Raw genomic sequence first — 21,284 nt, forward strand, 5'->3', positions numbered from 1 at the left:
ATTTTGGCAGTTATCTGTATACAAGGTACAGTTAGAACAATGTTAAAGATCCTGCTGGCCCAGTAAAGTAATGTTTGTTCAATGTTCGAGCAAGGGAAAAGTCAGTGGCTTGTTGGGGATTATGTCAGGACGGAAGGGACAATACTTTTTTGACATCATCGCCAACGTGTGTTGTCGGAAACCTCAGTCAAGATCCTTATTACAATGAATCCCCATTGAATGGTTGTTTAAGTGGAGAGAAAAGCTGAGTATAGAAACATTCCTCCTAGCTATCAGGCTTTATACGGATGGACTTATGACCTCTGTTGTAGCTATTGTCATCTATTTCCTCAGGTTATCTTTGCACAAGTTTTGCATACAGGAAATGCAGAAGTCATCTCTTGTTTTCCCATTGACAGAGGTTCCTAGGAATGGAAGTAGTTGTGAAGATAAGAACCAAAATGTGGAAAAGAATTCTTCCAATACCAGGTAAAGTTGACTGAATGTGGTTTTATTTTGGCCTAAGTCTTTAAGGGGCAAATCCTAACTTTGTGCATTGATGTCAATGGGAGACTAGGTGAACATTTGGCTTAAGTGGAAGAAAGGATTCACTCCTAAATGAAACCAACCTTATTAGAAATAGGCTAAGTCATTTCTAAACGTTCTTCTTCTATCATCCTCTCCAGGTGAATTCTACATCTCCCGCCACTCCAACCTGTCTGAGGTCCACATAGTGTTCCACCTGTGTGTGGATGACAACGTCCGCTCAGGTAACATTACGGCCCGGGAACCTGCCATCATGGGCCTGCGCAACATCCTCAAGGTCTGCTGCACGCATGATGTCACCAACATCACCATCCCTCTGCTACTGGTCCACGACATGTCAGAGGTGAGAGAGCCTTATGTTATATATGTGTAAAAGCAGAAGGTAATATATATATATACCTCGAGGTCCCGAGATTCATAATGCATGTACAACAGTACATTATTTACAGGTGAGAGATGACAGTTAGTTATGCTTATGCTATGCTGTATGTGTAATTGGTTCAGGGCTCGACATTAATGCTTCTCCGCTTGCCCAGGGCAAGTAAAACAAATTGTCGGACAAGCAGATTATAGGTTTAAGTTGTCTGACTTGACAAAAACATCTAAATATCAAACAATTAGGCTACTCTGATCAGAATTTGATCAAAGTCTCCTGCGATGTGTTGCGCACTGTCCTCCGAATCTCTGCAGAGCGCATTGGAGTATAATTATTGGAGGCTCGCTTTGACAGGCATGATCGGTCTTTCAATCATGCAGTCGGGAGATGTGTTTTTGAGATAATTGAAAGCGAAAGGGGGATACCTAATCAGTTGTAAAACTGAATGCATTCAACTGAAATGTGTCTACAGAGAGGTGTGGGGGGGCTACCTTAATCGACATCCACATCATCGGCGCCCGGGGAACTGTATGTTAACTGCCTTGCTCAGCGGCAGAACGACAGATTGTTACCTCGTCAGCTCGGGATTCGATTAAGCAACCTTTCTGTTATTGGCCCAACGCTCCTACCCGCCAGGCTACCTGCCGCACAGTGTGCACATTTGTTGATATTAATTGCTAGCTAGTGACTTATTTGCCCAGTTATAGCACATTTTGGGTCAGCAATGAAAATCCTGGAAAAGTCATGGTGTGTGCATCACCTGCATGTGTTCCAGTCCGAGTGGGCTATTTCCAGAGGAGAGAGAGAGAGAGACATTGCGCAGCAGGTAAAACTAGATAACCAGCCAAACTACACTATGTTTTGAATGGCTAGTTAACTATTACCATGTATTAATGTCATTGTCATGTCCGATGTCCTAAAATAACTTTCCACCGGCAAAGTATAACCGCCAATGGCCGACACGTAGCTGAAATGGGTGCGCAAATGCTGCATACGCCGGCTGTACTTGGTACTTCCGGCGCCGACTGAGATGGCCGCCTCGCTTCGCGTTCCTAGGAAACTATGCAGTTTTTTGTTTTTTTACGTGTTATTTCTTACATTAGTACCCCAGGTCATCTTAGGTTTCATTACATACAGTCGAGAAGAACTACTGAATATAAGATCAGCGTCAACTCACCATCAGTACGACCAAGAATATGTTTTCCGCAAAGCGGATCCTGTGTTCAGCCTTACAAACAGGACAACGGAATGGATCGCATGCAGCGACCCAAGGAAACGACTCCGAAAAAGAGGGAAACGAGGCGGTGTTCTGGTCAGACTCCGAAAAAGGGCACATCGCGCACCACTCCCCAGCATTCTTCTTGCCAATGTCCAGTCTCTTGACAACAAGGTTGACGAAATCCGAGCAAGGGTGGCATTCCAGAGGGACATCAGAGACTGCAACGTTCTCTGCTTCACGGAAACATGGCTTACTGGGAAGACGCTATGCGGTGCAGCCAACGGGTTTCTCCACGCATCGCGCCGACAGAAACAAGAGAATTATCTTCCAAGAGAATTCTCTTCGATTATAATCACAGCCGTATATATCCCCCCCAAGCAGACACATCGATGGCTCTGAACAAACTTTATTTAACTCTTTGCAAACTGGAAACCATTTATCCGGAGGCTGCATTCATTGTAGCTGGGGATTTTAACAAAGCTAATCTGAAAACAAGACTCCCTAAATTTTATCAGCATATCGATTGCGCAACCAGGGGTGGTAAAACCTTGGATCAATGTTACTCTAACTTCCGCGACGCATATAAGGCCCTGCCCCGCCCCTTTCGGAAAAGCTGACCACGACTCCATTTTTTCTGATCCCTGCCTACAGGCAGAAACTAAAACAAGAGGCTCCCACGCTGAGGTCTGTCCAACGCTGGTCAGACCAAGCTGACTCCACACTCCAAGACTGCTTCCATCACGTGGACTGGGACATGTTTCAGATTGCGTCAGATGAAAATATTGACGAATACGCTGATTCGGTGTGCGAGTTCATTAGAACGTGCGTCGAAGATGTCGTTCCCATAGCAACGATAAAAACATTCCCAAACCAGAAACCGTGGATTGATGGCAGCATTCGCGTGAAACTGAAAGCGCGAACCACTGCTTTTAATCAGGGCAAGGTGTCTGGTAACATGTCCGAATATAAACAATGCAGCTATTCCCTCCGCAAGGCTATTAACCTCATAGTCCGCCCCATCCCGCATGCGGTCGCGTTACTACAGCCTCAAGCTCATTACCATAACGCAACGTTAGCGATTTCTAAAAATCGCAAATGAAATGAAATAAATATGCCTGCTCTCAAGCTTATCCTTTTCTTAACAATCCTGTCGTCTCAGATTTTCAAAATATGCTTTAGAACCAGAGAAAATCAATAATTTGTGTAAGAGTGGTGATAGCTAGCTTAGCATTTAGCGTTAGCATTTAGCACGCAACATATTCAGAAAAACCAGCAAAGGGATCAAATAAAATAATTTACCTTTGAAGAACTTCAGATGTTTCAATGAGGAGACTCTGTTACATAGCAGATGTCCAGTTTTTCCTGAAAGATTCTTGTGTAGGACACAACGTTCCGTTTTGTTACTATGCATTTGGCTACCGAAACTAACCGAAAATTCAGTCACCTACACGTCAAACTTTTTTCCGAATTAACTCCATAATATCGACTGAAACATGGAAAACGTTGTTTGAATCAATCCTCAAGGTGTTTTGTCATATATCTCTTCATTGAAATGCCGTCCCTGGAAGCCTGCATTCTTCTCTGATTCGGATGGAAAAATACTGGTAGCTGACTTTTGCGCACCAATTTCCACGCAGACACCGTGCGGGACACTTGGCAATTGTAGTCTCTTATGGTCAATCTTCCAATGATATGCCTACAAATACGTCACAATGCTGCAGACACCTTGGGGAAACAAGAGAAAGTGTCCGTTCATTCCTGTCGCATTCACAGCCATATAAGGCGATCATGGAAAACGTAGGCTCAGAAATCCTGTTCATTTCCTGGTCGGTCAAACATCTTGGTTTTGCCTGAAGCATTTGTTCTAGGGCACTCGCAGTGAAAATCTTTGCAGTTCTGGAAACGTAAGAGTGTCTTCTTTCCAAAACTATCAATTATAGTCTACCAAGCATAGTCGAGCATCTTTTCGTGACAAAATATTGCGCTTAAAACAGGCACGTCTTTTTATCCAAAAATGAAATACTGCCCCTATAGGACTAACAGGTTAAACAAGCTAAGCGTCAGTACAGAGACAAAGTGGAATCTCAATTCAATGGCTCAGACACAAGAGGCATGTGGCAGGGTCTACAGTCAATCACGGACTACAAGAAGAAACCCAGCCCAGTCACGGACCAGGATGTCTTGCTCCCAGGCAGACTAAATAACTTGTTTGCCCGCTTTGAGGACAATACAGTGCCACTGACACGGCCTGCAACGAAAACATGCGGTCTCTCCTTCACTGCAGCCGAGGTGAGTAAGACATTTAAACGTGTTAACCCTCGCAAGGCTGCAGGCCCAGACGGCATCCCCAGCCGCGCCCTCAGAGCATGCGCAGACCAGCTGGCCGGTGTGTTTACGGACATATTCAATCAATCCCTATACCAGTCTGCTGTTCCCACATGCTTCAAGAGGGCCACCATTGTTCCTGTTCCCAAGAAAGCTAAGGTAACTGAGCTAAACGACTACCTCACTTCCGTCATCATGAAGTGCTTTGAGAGACTAGTCAAGGACCATATCACCTCCACCCTACCTGACACCCTAGACCCACTCCAATTTGCTTACCGCCCAAATAGGTCCACAGACGATGCAATCTCAACCACACTGCACACGGCCCTAACCCACCTGGACAAGAGGAATACCTATGTGAGAATGCTGTTCATCGACTACAGCTCAGCATTCAACACCATAGTACCCTCCAAGCTCGTCATCAAGCTCGAGACCCTGGGTCTCGACCCCGCCCTGTGCAACTGGGTACTGGACTTCCTGACGGGCCGCCCCCAGGTGGTGAGGGTAGGCAACAACATCTCCTCCCCGCTGATCCTCAACACGGGGGCCCCACAAGGGTGCGTTCTGAGCCCTCTGCTGTACTCCCTGTTCACCCACGACTGCGTGGCCACGCACGCCTCCAACTCAATCATCAAGTTTGCGGACGACACAACAGTGGTAGGCTTGATTACCAACAACGACGAGACGGCCTACAGGGAGGAGGTGAGGGCCCTCGGAGTGTGGTGTCAGGAAAATAACCTCACACTCAACGTCAACAAAACTAAGGAGATGATTGTGGACTTCAGGAAACAGCAGAGGGAACACCCTCCTATCCACATCGATGGAACAGTAGTGGAGAGGGTAGCAAGTTTTAAGTTCCTCGGCATACACATCACAGACAAACTGAATTGGTCCACTCACACTGACAGCGTCGTGAAGAAGGCGCAGCAGCGCCTCTTCAACCTCAGGAGGCTGAAGAAATTCGGCTTGTCACCAAAAGCACTCACAAACTTCTACAGATGCACAATCGAGAGCATCCTGGCGGGCTGTATCACCGCCTGTTACGGCAACTGCTCCGCCCTCAACCGTAAGGCTCTCCAGAGGGTAGTGAGGTCTGCACAACGCATCACCGGGGGCAAACTACCTGCCCTCCAGGACACCTACACAACCCGATGTTACAGGAAGGCCATAAAGATCATCAAGGACATCAACCACCCGAACCACTGCCTGTTCACCCCGCTATCATCCAGAAGGCGAGGTCAGTACAGGTGCATCAAAGCTGGGACCGAGAGACTGAAAAACAGCTTCTATCTCAAGGCCATCAGACTGTTAAACAGCCACCACTAACATTGAGTGGCTGCTGCCAACACACTGTCATTGACACGGACCCAACTCCAGCCACTTTAATAATGGGAATTGATGGGAAATTATGTAAATATATCACTAGCCACTTTAAACAATGCTACCTTATATAATGTTACTTACCCTACATTATTCATCTCATATGCATACGTATATACTGTACTCTACATCATCGACTGCATCCTTATGTAATACATGTGTCACTAGCCACTAACTATGCCACTTTGTTTACTTTGTCTACATACTCATCTCATATGTATATACTGTACTCGATACCATCTACTGTATGCTGCTCTGTACCATCACTCATTCATATATCCTTATGTACATATTCCTTATCCCCTTACACTGTGTATAAGACAGTAGTTTTGGAATTGTTAGTTAGATTACTTGTTGGTTATCACTGCATTGTCGGAACTAGAAGCACAAGCATTTCGCTACACTCGCATTAACATCTGCTAACCATGTGAATGTGACAAATAAATTTGATTTGATTTGTAAAACTGTCACTCAAACACTCAAAATTGTCTGTTGAGAAATAATTCTGACACCGTTGGAAAGGAAGGATTCCCCTCTACTCAATACTGGTCAGGTAATTCTGACAAAGTAAAAAAATATTCTTATAATAGCCTAATTGACAAGTAACTCCTATGCTGTCAAGATCTCCCCTGAACACAGAATATTTTAGCCTTACATAAACATGTCCTTGTTAGCTACCTTGCCCATCTTAGCCATTTGATCACTGTTTCATTGGTTGTAATTGTAATGTTGCAGGGTGGCCAACCATCCTCCAGGAGAGCTACTGAGTGTGCAGGATTTTGCTCCAGCCCTGCATGAACACACCACATTGTAAAGAAAAAAATAGGTGCTCAAGGTGACCTTGATAAGCTGACTGGTGTGTTTGCGCAGGGTTGTATCAAAAGCCTGCATACCCAGTAGCTCTTTGGATGGAGGGTTGACGGACCACATGTGTTTTATACAGTAACCTATAAATGCAGTATTTGACCTTGTTGGGGGTTAAGTACCTTGCTTAAGGCTACAACGGCAGGAGATATAATGCATTGGATCAGAGACCAGGAGTGTTTCATTGTCAATACCAGTGATAATAATGAATGTATTTTATGAAGTGGCTCCTTGCATCATATCATTTTCAGTCATGGTTTTGGCAATGGTGATGTTTTGTAGAAGAAAAGGGGTGTGTGAAAATATTTGATAACTTTGACTGTACAGTTAGATAATAAGTAATCACAAGCTCTAAAAAAAATATCAATGTAGCCTGAAATGATTGAATCACCCAATTTTATATTTAACTTTATGGTGTATGATTCAGTTGTTTTGTGAGTAAACCCAGTGAACTGAACTGACCACTCGTCATTCCATGGTTAGATGATTAGTAGAGAAAGGAGAAATGGATGAAAAATGGACTGACGAAGAAGGAGAGGAGGAGTAATGAATGTGTCCTATTTCCTGCCTTAGGAACTGATTTGTCTTTGAGTGCCGCTATGCCCCGATAGGGCTGTTTACTGCCCCCTCTGGAGTAATTGCGTGCCCATAGTAAACAGAATTTTTTTTGTCAAAAGTTGCTAATATATGCAAATAAAAAATATTATTGAATAGAAAACTCTAAAGCTTCTAAAACCGTTTAAATTATGTCTGTATGTAAAGCAGAACTCTCAGGGCAGTCATTCTCCCAAACTCTCTCTTGTCATCAGAAAAGTTGGCCCAACTTTGACGTCAACTTTGACGTCTTTGACGTTGGCCCCCACCCTTCCAAAGCACTTACAGGTCTGGGAACAGTCTCTTTGTCTTCAGCGCGATGTCTGCTTCCAATGGGGCTTCTCATTGTGAGAATTGCGCACTCACGAGAGTTTTGGCGGTCCGAAACCTTTCGGTCACACGAAAAAACAGGTTACTCTCATGCGCGCTCTGCTCCGGTCCTGTCTTTTTTCCAAGATCGATTAAACAATGCGTGTGTTTCTGTTCGTCCTCACGATTGCTGTACATCTTTATAATATGTTAAAGCTTGATTATGAACATAGTTTGACAAGTTTAGTCGACATATAATATGTAATTTCGACATTTTGGTGCGCATCCACTTGACTTTTGGCTGCATTTCAACCGAAATGTGTCGTGTTTGAGAACTGAAAGACACAGACTGCAAAACTAAATGCTGTTTTTGGTAAGTATAATTCCTTCCAGGTCTTCTGATGGAAGAACAGCAAAGGTAAGGGAATATTTATGTGGTAGCTGACGTTATCTGCCGGAGCTATCGTCATTTCTCAGGACATTTGAGTAGCATTTTTTGAATGATGCATCATTGTAAACAGAGATTTATGGATATATATAGCATATTATTGAAAAAAACATAAATGTACTGTGTAACATGTTATATTACTGTCATCTGATGAAGATTTCAAAAGGTTAGTGAAATTATTTTTCTTTTAATCCTGCGTTTGTTGAGTGCATATTTTTTTCAACTTGGCTATGCAAATTAGCTGTGTCTTCGGTGGTGGTTTGACATAAATATGTGCTATGTTTTCGCCGTAAAACATTTTAGAAATCTGACTTGCTGGGTAGATAAACAAGGTGTTTATCTTTCATTTGAGCCATTGGACTTGTTAATGTGTGGAGGTTAAATATTTTTTGGAATATTTTTGCGTTCCATGCGCCACCTTCCAGCTGAACGTGGGGGGGGGGTTCCCAAATGGGAACCATAACCCCCTTCTGGTTAAACAGTTGTGTTTTTCGTCAGTCTGTTGTCCTCATCCCCAGTGTCATCCTGACATGTTCCTACCCTGTCCCATGGCACATTCACAAGCCTTTGATACTGTGTCCCTTAATGACCTCCTCCTCCACATCTCTACTTGTTCATTCAGTACAACCAAACCTCAGCAGTGCTCTTAGCATTTCCTCCATTCAGGAGTAGAGGAGGGAAAAGTGGAGAGTCTTGAACTGTTGTGTTTACTCAAACTCTGAGTATACAGTGCACGGTACACACAGGGTGGGGGGACAGCGGTAGCATTGATAGACAGCAGCACTCCTGAGTCCACATGGAGGCACCCAGAATTAAAAAACAACCATTACTCAACAAGCTGCTGCCTGATGTAGAGTAGACCTCCTCACTGTAGTCTAGAGAGTGCTCTGTCCTTATCATGCCACAACAATTCAAAGCAGGAGCTCGCTCACAAATGTACTCTGTGTGGTGTTCTCGCTTCCTAAGCTGCAGGAACCAAAGAATCTTAATTATCTGTCATTTTATAATTTAAAAGCATTTCTGTCTGGAGTCTTCTTTTCCAGTGCTTTTTTTCCCAACTGATGGATTGTACTTTTGCCCAACTCAGGCCTATATACAGAAGCATAATGACCAGCATAGTTGGTCAAAGGAGCCATAGAATGCAATGAGCTCTACACCCACAGATTTCTTTCAAGGAACATTACTTTTATTCTCTATGAAAAGCTGTTGTTTGACAATGTCAGGAAGGCAGAAGAGAAGGGAACAGTGAGGGGATGACAGAGGATAGAAGGCTCATGTTCCACCATCCTGTGGCCCGACTGACTCCTTTTATTCTCTCCCTTGCAGGAGATGACTATCCCATGGTGCCTGAGGCGGGCTGAGCTGGTCTTCATTTACATTTACATTTAAGTCATTTAGCAGATGCTCTTATCCAGAGCGACTTACAAATTGGTGCATACACCTTATGACATCCAGTGGAATGTGTCAAAGGTGAGAGAGTAAGATGTACCAGTGTAATTTTCCCCTCTTGTGTTACCTCTGAGACCTCTCAGTCCTAACTTAAGATGTTTCCCTCTACAGGTTTCATGATGGAGATGGCATCGTGGGATGGAGGGATCTCACGGACAGTCCAGTTTCTAGTTCCACAGGTAAGAAAACAGGTCTGGCTGGCTGCTGCTGATCTGGTCAGAACCTAATTGACTCACACATAGTATGCATTGTATTGCGGAATATATATTTTTAGCAACATTATTTAGGTTTAGAACTGTATCACTACAGTTGAATGTACACAACCAGACAGGTTAGATGTCTCTGACAAGGACTCAGAAAACAACACCAAAGCATTGTCAGTATTCACTATTCAGGCCTGATTAGTCTTTGACACCACTCATATAACTAGTATTATAGGTTGATTAAGTGTTGCCTGCCAAATGTGATTTAGTGAAGCCCCAGAATGAACCCTATTTGAAGCAAAAACAAGTACTTGAGGAAAAGATTCTGATCGTATCTTTCGGAACAGGAAGTTATACACACTTTGGAGTTGGAGCTATTGCTTGTCCCAGCCGTTCAGCATCCAACAATAGTACCCCTGTACAGTATGTCTCACAAAGGCACAGCTGGTCTTATGTACTCTCCAAATACACTGCGGAGTGTACACAGTGTACCTACATTCAATTTACCATTACAAAAAAAGATTCCCGGAAGCTCAACATAAAACATATGTAACTTGGTCTCAGTCTATAGTGTCACTGTGTGATGAAAATGTTATGACATTAATTATAATAATAATACGTTGTTTAGGTCAAATAATATTATGCTGACTGCTCCTATATGTATTATTTTGTAAATACATTCTGTTAATAGTTCAGTAAAGTTTAAAAGCAACGTACTGGCAGTCTACATCTCATCCGAGAAATTATATTCTGGAGCACTCTTATTTCTCAATAAAAGCATCCCCCTTCATGGCTCTGTTACAGCTTAGTTATACAAGTCTTTGGTTACAGGCATGGGTGAAATTGTGTCCCTGTAGAGAGGGTCACCTATAGTATGATTATATGTTGACAGTCTCGGGATAAAACCAGAATCAAAGGCCCCTAACAGCATTTACGGCTGCAAAGATTTTACGCTCCAACACCATTCAAAATAGCACCTCTAAAACAGCTTTGTTGTACACCTCAAACAGACACGTAGATCTAAATACACAAGCAGTAGACGAGTTGTGAGGGGAGACATTAATACTTAAAATGCTTATTTGAAGGCCATGCTACCTATTAAAGGGACAGCTGTCAGAGAGCGCATAATTTCAGCATCTTGACTGGTCTCAAGGGAAATGGGGCATTGAGCTAAATGTCCCTGCTTAGGTGGTCGTTAACACTTACTGTTGTACAAGCAAAACAATATATGTTGTGAATTTGAATGTTAATAATTTCCCCCTAATAGATGTCTTACATGTTAGTAGTTTGTGTCTTTGTCTGTGTAGGCTACTCTATCTTGGAAAGCGGCCGTTCCATATGTTCATCCGTTCCAATGTGCATTAAACGTTGATATTTGTCTGTGTTTTATTGACAGAGTATCTCTGAGGAGATGTTCTACCAGTTGAGCAACATGCTGCCTCAGATCTTCCGTGTCTCGTCCACCCTCACACTCACCTCCAAACGCTGACGGAGACACAGGGCCAATCATGGAGGCTTGGCAACTGTCAACATCATGCTGTTTTTAACAGACATATTCTATGGCCTCTTCCTCATCATGCTATAGCAATTAGCATTTTAGTCTTGCAGTCTGTGGTTAAGTCAGAGTTGAGTCTACCATCATGAAAATAAACTAACCAAAGGAGTGACTGTACTCTCAGATTGTTACAGCACTCCAGTCAAAAGTATGAGATTCAGTGCTTTTGTATTGCAATGATTTTACAATATAGAGAGGGGCCTCAAGAGTTTTGATAATTGAGTTCCCTCTAACCTATTTAAATAGTTGCATTTTACAGAGGTTAGTGTGATGGATGACTGTCAATTGATTTAGCGATGCCTGCATAATTGGCAAGGTGAAATCATCTTGGCCCAGCTTCCCAAAAAAGATGGATTGTGTAGTTGCCGAGGCAAGCATTATGCAGGTGTGTGTGTACTGCATTGCAGTGAGAACTTTTTGTCATCATCTCACTCCACCCCAGTAACAGCAGAGGGCACTGTTCTCAGAGATAAAGAAGCACTCTTGATGTTTAATCTACTCTGTGCCAAAACATTGATTTAAACATTTACTATGAGACACAGAAAGTTTGTTTCTTATGTTGTTGCAGCCTAAACTCTATAGCCCATACCCCTGAATGTTTGCCCAACACATTTTCAGCACTTCAACTCATTTTTGATGTGGCATTCCAATTAACTGATCACAACTTACTGTGCACTGATCATAATGTACTGTTTACACACATCTTTACTATATGTTTAGTCGAAATGTATGTAAAAAGTGTTTAAACAATGTGAATATATCCTGAATCTTCTCTTTGTGAAATAATGTTTCAGATTTGACATTTGATAGTTCTTTTTTACTGGGCCTGTAAACATTGGAGTATAGCCTACTCCATATTGCAGTTTGTGCACAATATAATTTACTGTTTGAGTAGTCCACGATCGACTAATCTACCTGAAGCTAATATGACATGGTAATTACATTCTTCCATGTCTGTTTGAAGTAAGTAATTTTAGTTGGATGAAATAATTGATGCTTGTCAGAGGTTTGCCTGCTATGATGAACAGCAACAGTATTAAAATGATTAAACAGATCAAGTGCACCGTGAAAAACAGATGGCTGTGGCCATTCTCCTCAGAGCTCCCAAGTCGGTGTTGCGTTAACCTGCTGTACTGTTTATACCGTACTGCAGTGGTGAGAACCCGCAAAACCCTACGGAAATGTGTGGCATTCTTGGCATTGGTCTCGGTGGCCTTAAGTATTGGGTTCCCTGGGGCAGAGGGACCATGGTGCCGACTCAGCAGCATCATTCCCCGGCCGGACCCCGTGCCTGTCCCCCCTCCCTAGTGTTGTGTGCAGCAAGGCAGCTTGGCCGTCAGAGCAACACACACACACACTCACAGGTCCTTTGACGAGGACAGCAAATCCCTGGAACAGCTGACCCCCTAGGGGGCTGATTGGCTGATCAGGTTCCTGGGTTCAGGTACACACAACAGTGAAACCTACAGTACAGGGCCCTATTCAATCAAAGCTGCAAATAATTGTTTCCGAAGACATGATTCCTCTTGCACAGCAAGAAATGCATGAATCTGAGATTATTTAAGTTTCACACTTGATTGATGGGGAAAGTGGGGCTTCTTCTCTACCAATCAGGATTCATATTTAACTCCTGAGAATGAACTTGTACTGTATCTTGAGCTTATCTTTATTAAAACAATGTAATAATTGCTTTGTTATTGTGTAGAAATTGAGTTTAGGGGTTATTGTTAGTACAAGTTGAATAAGGATCATTCAACAATGTGTTAATACAATGTTATTCCTATTGAATTACTACACAGACATGAGCTACTCAGTGAAGTTGTACCCCCTCTGAATAGCACAATACATTGTCTCCAGAAGAGACTCCTATTGGCTCAAAGAAGCCAACAACAGTGTTTTGTGTTCTGTTACTGTGCCCATGTGGATGCTTGACACAAGCTTATGATGGTCATGCATATAAACTATAAGAAACTAAAACAATTATACAGTGAAAATGAATTTTAATGGAATGTTCCCAACCTCACTAGCTTGTCATTGAAGTCTAGGGAATGGCCTCCAGGGGGCTAGATGTGACTGCATTACACAAAGCATGGAGGTGACCACAAGGCTATTCAACTCTGTCTGCATTGGCTTCCTAGAAAGCCACAAATTCCCTGTTGTGTTCAACACACATTTGACCCTCAAAATAAAGTGATTCAACTGTCCATGTTACATTGAGTCAGTATCTGATAATACATCGTATAATTGATTGTTGATACATCGTGTCATCATATTACAAGTGGAGCGATAAACAAACAGGAGGATACTTTGTAGAAAAAATATCGGCTTCATAAAATCCAGAATGAAGTCTTACCTACCATTGAGCGTCTCGGCATTCCTCCCGAAAACAGTCGCCTCCATCCTCCCATAATCTCTCCTCGCTCCATAGTATTCCCGAACGTCACAGCAGAGTCCCAAGTTCCATAAAGTTGGGAAACGACTGAACATCAAGAATAGTGGACAAGTTGCTGCATAGATTTACGGGAGTTTTATAGAAAAGGTAGGCCGAAAGTATTTCGCTATTCTATCTAATAATTTGCCGTTCTTGTATTTTTTTTGGTGTGCCACATACTTTCCGCTTGTTTCCAAATGTAGCGCCGCAGCTCGCTATAACTGGACTACTAATATGTAAATCGTATTTAATGTATCTTTATAACTTCCGCTTTATACAACGTTAAATGCGCCCACTGCATGAGTTTGCTTTTGAAAAACATAATGATTTGAAGTCCTCTCGCGGTTATGGTCTGTCTATCGTACCTAAATCAATGTGATAATGATGTTCCAGTCGAAATGATCACGACGTTGTGGCTTTTGACGTCCTGATGTTTTATACCGGCTGAGTTGCCATATAGGCTACTTTGATTTATATGAATTGATATTGTGCCATGGTAACAACGATTGCGTACATTTTGTCTTCGCTGTAAACATTTGGCCCTGTTGGTGAGAACCCTGCTGCTTTGACACATTGGTGAGGGGGAGGAGCCATTTGGAATTACACTATGTATACAAAAGTATGTGGACACCCCTTCAAATTAGTGGATTTGGCTATGTCAGCCACACCCGTTGCTGACAGGTGTGCACGAACGAGCACACCGCCATGCAATCGCCATATACCTACATTTACAGTAGAATGGCCTCACTGAAGAGCTCAGTGACTTTCAACGTGGCACCATCATAAGATGCCACTTTTTCCAACAAGTCAGTTCATCAAATTTCTGCCCTACTAGAGCTGCCCCTGTCAGCTGTAAGCGCTGTTATTGTAAAATAGACATTTCTAGGAGCAACACAGGCTCAGCTGTGAAGAACAGAACCACCGAGTGCTAAAGCGCGCAGTACATAAAAAGCGTCTGTCCTTGGTTGCAACTCTCACTACCAAGTTCCAAACTGCCTCTGGAAGCAACGTCAGCACAACAACTGTTTGTCTGGAGCTTCATGTAATGGGTTTCCATGACCGAGTTGCCGCACACAAGCATAAAATCAACATGTGCAATGCAAAGCGTCGACTGGAGTGGTGTACAGCTGCCATTGGACCACGGAGCAGTGGACATGCGTTCTCTAGAGTGATGAATCACGCTTCAACATCTGGCAGTCCGACAGACGAATCTGGGTTTGGTGGATGCCAGAAGAACGCTACCTGCCCCAATTAGAACACGTATGCGGAGTTGAGCGGTTGGAAATCCCGCTCATTGGTCACCTGCGCTCCTTGTCCTTTCCTAAAAACCGCTCCGTGCTCACAGGAAAAAAAACTCCTGCCCCAAATTCGCTCCATTCATTAAAATCACAATTTAACCAACACCCATCTATTTTTGTGACTTCCTGGACCTACCAATTGTTTTTTAAGTATTGATTTTAATTAAACGTATTTTAATAAACATGAAAAGGTGAATGTTAGAAGTGAACATAATTTCAAATAGCCTACATGTCATATTAAACCGCATATAAACACTTTAAATAGATGAGGAGCCAAACAGGGAGCCTGAGAAGGAACGAAAATGAATTATTTATGCTATATTATTTAAATGATTTCAAGACTATACGTTAAAAAGAAATACACTGTGAAGCATTTGCGAGTGCGACACAATAGGCTGGTGTGGACATAAAGAGCTCAGCATTTAATTAAACAACATTTCATTGTATTAAATTATTATAATCTATACATTGCGCATAAAGGTTGTGACTTACTTAGAATTAAATACAAATGAAACATGAAATGACTTAGTGCCTTTGAATTCATTTTTAGAATACATTTTTAGAAAAACGAGTCTGGCCAATCTGTGGCTTCTGGCTCCTGGCTCATGTGATGGTGCCTGGACAGCAGGCCAGAAGCGGAGAATATCCTCTCCACACTTGCAAAGCAACTGGGGATGATAAACACCCCGTTGGCCATTCTTGCCAGGCTGGGCAGAGAGGCAAAGTTTTTTTAAACAATTGGTGTATATAGGTAGATGTTTTTAGGCAAAATATCCCAATCAAAACGGAAAGCTCCTTGAACTTGGGAATATGCCAGGCCTATTGGGCCAAAATCAATTATGGCCCATTGTATAGATAATAAAACGAAGATGAACGAAACTTTTAAAGAGATCAGATTTTTAGTTTATAAATACTTTGCTACAATGACACACTTGGTTAACGACCCACATCGTTACTTTATTTTAGCATGGTGCACGTAGTAAGTACACCATAATGCTTTTGGGATAAGTGTCTTCAGATTCCATAATGATTAGTTGTCGACACTACATCACCGCACTCTTCCTCTTGGTTCTCATCTTTGTAAGTCACCTTGATCTAGTAACTGTGTTTTACCAGTTTCTGTATGAAAATATTTAGCGAACTCCATGACAATAACTAAAGCATGGGGCGGGTATGACCTGAGCTCGTGAAGTGAGCACTACTAGAGAGAAATTGGAACCGGCAAGAAGGCGAAAGCTCCTATACCTTTGAGAATCTCGCTCCACGCTCCAGTCAAATTAGGCACACTCCACTCTTCGCTTCGCTCTGCTCACATGCTCTGGCCACAATGCATAGTGCCAAAAACGTATGGATAAGAGCATCTGCTAAATGACTCAAATGTAAAATGTAAACTGTAAAGTTTGGTGGTGGAGGAATAATGGTCTGGGGCAGTTTTTCATAGTTCGGGCTAGTTAGTTCGAGTGAAGGGAAGTCTTTTACTACAGCATACAATGACATTCTAGACAATCCTGTGCTTCCAACTTTGTGGCACCAGTTTGGGGAAAGCACTTTCCTGTTTCAGCATGAAAATGCCCCGTGCACAAAGCGAGGTCCATACAGAAATGGTTTGTCGAGATCAGTATGGAAGAACTTGACTTGCTTGCGTAGAGCCCTGACCTCAACCCCATTGAACATCTTTTGGATGAATTGGAACGTTGACTGCGAGCCAGGCCTAATCGCCCAACATCAGTGCCCGACCTCACTAATGCTGTTGTGGCTGAATGGAAGCAAGACCCGGCAGCAATGTTCCAACATCTAGTGGAAAGCCTTCCCAGAAGAGTGGAGGCTGTTTTGCAGCAACAGGCAAACCAACTCCATATTAATGCCCATGATTTTGGAATGAGATGTTCCATGAGCAGGTGTCCACATACTTTTAGTCATGTAGTGTATTTTGAGTTCATAGAGATACAACGTTTTCAAACGTCACTCATTGGCAAAGTCAAATACGGTATTCTAACACAGTAGTAGACCTATTATTAGAGTATTTTCCAATTACGAGGAATACTTCTAAACATATTTCCATATAGGCTTAATATAATACAAAATAATTCACCAGGCAAAGTAAATTGTATACCAGTGCCACATGACACAAATGTCCCAAATCAGTTCTACCCCATAAATCTGTAGATAACTTCACATTTGTAATGTTCGACCTGCTGATGCAAGACTGTAGGCTACAGTGTTACCACTTTTTTCTTATTTTATAGTAAGCCACAATAACTGACCTTTTCATACTTATGCCCTCCTATTTTACCTTCATCAAAAGTAATTCTGTCCAATTTCATACGTACCTGGAGATCAAACATAATGTTTTGATGGTGGATCTTAGACATTCAATCCACCTGTTGATGCTTAGGCCTATAGTTTCAACTCAGTGACTGGAGTGACACATTTACTCTGTTTGAGATTTGAGAGAACTGCTCCCATTGCTACATATAGGACTGTAGAGTTATTAGTCAAATGATCTGTGTTTTTTTCTCTGTTTCTATTAAAACTTTCCTGTCCAAAGGACAAAGTAACAAAATAACAGGAACTGGGTTTTCCATTAGGCTCATTCTATAAACAGAGGTTGTCACAATACATGCATACAAATGTCAATTACAGCTAAAAGTTTCCAAGGTTTTTTTCTAGGCTATATCAGATGCTTTGCTCTTACCAGGAACTGAATGGCCAAACCAACAGTAGTTACAAAAAAACTAACAATTTTAAACAGCTTCAAATCATGACAAAGGGACTTTTATTGTCTATGTGGTCATGATTCTACCTACATACAAAGGCCTCTTTCCCTCTGCAAAATTGAGTGTGTTATTAATGTTTCAGCGAAATACAGAATTATTTTTGGTCCTATTGCCAGGGTCTATCTCTCCTCTTCTGTCCTTATCTGTTTTGCTCTGTTCTCGGCTAGTTTCTGTACAGTCCAGTTATAACATCATCAAATTAGCATCTCACTTCCCAACCTATTCTTCCTAACATTTAACAAGTATTGAAATTAACTAGGGTTACGTTTTATGATCCTGTTATTAACGTGTATTAGTCTAAGAATCAACATCCAAGAATCACTCAGCCTGCTCAGTAATAAGCTGATAATCCCTTCGTAATAACACATTGTAAAAAGGGATTTTTATAAATTCCTATTCTGAATATGCCTGCAGGGCCTACACTCTGTATGTATGAAACACATTGGTAGACACTGACAGACACAGTATGTACAGTACCCTGGGCCATGGTTGTTCACTGAGCCTGTAGCAGCCAGTCAGAGAGCCTTGGGTTGATCTCCTTAGGGCCACATCTGCTCCATCCTGGGGCAAAAATGTCCTTCACCCTGAATGCTCCTGCTAGACCAGCTGAAATCTGCTCCCTAATGCTGTAGAGAGCAGAAAAATCACACCCCACCCGGCAAGCTACTTAAAGCTACTCAAGACCTTTAAACACACACATACATATTGGGCTAGCCCTAGGCCTGTATCTTGTGCTACTCCATGATGTTAACTGTAGCCGCATTTATTATTGAAGTCTGGCTCTAAGATAAGTTTAGCATGACCCCTGTGAGGGAAATTAGCTCAACGACTTTCACTAAGAGCACCTGAAAAAGGTGCTGTAGTAGCTAAGAAGCTATTCATCCACTAAGCTCTTCTTCCTGTTTAAAGCCTTGTATGCTATGCTCATATCATACACTAAATTGCCAAAAGTATGTGGACACCTGCTCGTCGAACATCTCATTCTCAAATCATGGGCATTAATATGGAGTTGGTCCCCCTTTGCTTCTACTCTTTTGTGAAGGCTTTCCACTAGATGTTGGAACATTGCTGCTGGGACTTGCTTCCATTCAGTCACAAGAGCATTAGTGAGGCCGGGCACTGATGTTGGTCGATTAGACCTGGCTCGTAGACGTCTTTCCAATTCATCCCAAAGGTGTTCAATGGGGTTGAGGTCAGGGCTCTGTGCAAGCCAGTCAAGTTTTTCCACACCGATCCCGACAAACTATTTCTGGTTGGACCTCGCTTTGTACACAGGGGCATTGTCATGCTGAAACAGGAAAGGGCCTTCCCCAAACTGATGCCACAAAGTTGAAAGCACAGATTAGTCTAGAATGTCATTGTATGCTTTAGCGTTAAGATTTCCCTTCACTGAAACAAAGGGTCTTATCCCAAACCATTATTCCTCCTTCACCAAACTTTAGAGTTGGCACTATGCATTCGGTCAGTAGCGTTCTCCTGGCATCCGCCAAACCCAGATTCATCTGACGGAATGCCAGATGGTGAAGCGTGATTAATCATTCCACAGAACGCATTTCCACTGATCCAGAGTACAATGGTGGCGAGCTTTACACCACTCCAACCAGGGGCAGGTGTTTAAATTATGCAGTATTAGCAATAGCAAAATAAGAGTCTGGTAGTAGTAGTTGTGATGTGTGTAGCGTGAGTGTGTGTGTAGCACCATTTCAAGTAGATGTCCTGGATGGGTGGGATCATGGCCCCAGTAATGTACTGGGCCATCATCACCACCCGACTGGCTCCAAGCAGCAAAGTCTAGGCCTTTATCCTTTGTCAATGTGTGAGTTAAACTCTTAGGCTACATAGCGTGAGTTCATTTCTTTAATCAGTGGAATATTCTTAGTTATCTTTGTCTTTGAGCAAACAGACCAATTAGGCTCCATGCTTTCATTGCTGAGTTGGATGTCCCTTCAGCTGTAATCATAATAAACATAATGACATTATTAAGAGTGGTGAAACGCACTGTAAAAGTTAAATGTTATGGCAAAAACGAAGTGTTGTATTCTCTCGTTATTTCTTGATGTTTTGCCCCTAGAGGGTAACAATCCTCAAACCACTTCCTGCACCGTAATTGAGGAAGCCGTTGTGTTCTGGAATGCACATTATTGGATCACCATCCATAACTCACAGCAGGGTCGTCTGGTCCATGAAATCTCCTACTGGACCATTCATTATGAGGAGCTGATGAGCACAAAAGCATTTCTCAGTCCTCTCCAGTCCTCAAGGTCAGAGTCCACACAGCTTCCCTCTAATAGTCTGCTGTGGCCAGCTGGGATGAGGAAAATGCAGTCTAGCTGTGGCTTCTCTAATCGGCCAAATCAATAAGCCAGATGACAGCTAACCTAGCTTGGAAAGTCTCCTTTGTGTCCCACCTGATAGTTCTACATCGTCTTGTTTTATGTTTTCTCCCTTTTTTTGCTGACTTTTCAGGATTCTTGAAGGTGTTAGAGATAGGAAGAAGAGCTATATGTACATTTTGTGTTTACTCTGGTATCCAGAGGATGAGACACATAAGTGGGGTTTGATGCACATGGGTGAACACCTCACAGCGTGTATGACCTCCGACTGCTTGTATTTGTATTGATTTATTTCACCTTTATTTAACCAGGTAGGCCAGCTGTGACCTGGCCAAGATAAAGCAAAGCAGTGCGACAAAAATAACAACACAGAGTTACACGTAAACAAACGTACAGTCAATAACACAATAGAAAAGAAAAATAGAAAAATCTATGTACAGTGTGTGCAAATGTAGAAGAAGGAGGTAAGGCAATAAATAGGCCATAGAGGCAAAATAATTACAATTTAGCATTAACACTGGAGTGGTAGATGTGCAGATGAGGATGTGCAAGTAGAAATACTGGGGTGAGCAAGATAATTATTTATTTTTTTTACTTTTATTTAACCAGGCAAGTCAGTTAAGAACATATTCTTATTTTCAATGACGGCCTGGGAACAGTGGGTTAAATGCCTGTTCAGGGGCAGAACGACAGATTTGTACCTTGTCAGCTTGGGGGTTTGAACTCGCAACCTTCCGGTTACTAGTCCAACGCTCTAACCACTAGGCTACGCTGCCGAGTTGGGTGTTCTATTTACAGATTGGCTGATTACAGTGATCGGTAAGCTGCTCTGACAGCTGATGCTTAAAGTTAGAGAGGGAAATATAAGACTCCAGTTTCAGAGATTTTTGCAATTCACTCCAGTCATTGACAGTAGAGAACTGGAAGGAAAGGCGGCCAAAGAAAGTGTTGGCTTTGGGGATTACCAGTGCAATATACCTGCTAGAGCACGTGCTACAGTTGGGTGTTGCTATAGTGACCAGTGAGCTGAGATAAGGCTGGGCTTTACCTAGAAAAGACTTATACTTTCTTAGTTCTAAAAAAAGGGTAGAACTAAGAACAGATATAGCCCTTGGTTCACCCCGGACGTGACTGCCCTTGACCAGCACAAAAACACCCTGTGGCGTACTGCACTAGCTTCAAATAGTCCCGCGATATG

The 21,284-nt window shown here is 42.5% G+C and overlaps 2 protein-coding genes across 6 annotated transcripts in view; one reads left to right on the top strand and one right to left on the bottom strand.

Moving 5' to 3' along the window:
- The window catches only part of LOC118395850 (RAD51-associated protein 1-like), a 34,306-nt gene extending 20,076 nt beyond the window's left edge, over positions 1 to 14,230 (bottom strand). For 3 of the 5 annotated variants that reach the window (XR_004828076.2, XM_035789833.2, XM_052466071.1), the window contains exon 1: positions 13,601 to 14,230. Coding sequence is in view for 3 of the 5 variants with exons in the window: in XM_052466071.1 (XP_052322031.1) it covers positions 13,601 to 13,734 (134 nt within the window). In the remaining 2 variants the exon portion in view is untranslated. The remainder of the gene's footprint in view (positions 1 to 13,600) is intronic. The other 2 variants (XR_004828074.2, XM_035789832.2) reach the window with 1 other exon arrangement.
- Positions 13,651 to 21,284, top strand: part of LOC118395849 (solute carrier family 45 member 3-like) — a 74,417-nt gene continuing 66,783 nt past the window's right edge. The window contains exon 1 of the mRNA XM_035789831.2: positions 13,651 to 13,786. The gene's annotated coding sequence lies outside the window, so the exon portion shown is untranslated. The remainder of the gene's footprint in view (positions 13,787 to 21,284) is intronic.

Source organism: Oncorhynchus keta, chromosome 17 (genome assembly GCF_023373465.1).
Source record: "Oncorhynchus keta strain PuntledgeMale-10-30-2019 chromosome 17, Oket_V2, whole genome shotgun sequence".
NCBI classification, from domain to species: Eukaryota; Metazoa; Chordata; class Actinopteri; order Salmoniformes; family Salmonidae; genus Oncorhynchus; species Oncorhynchus keta.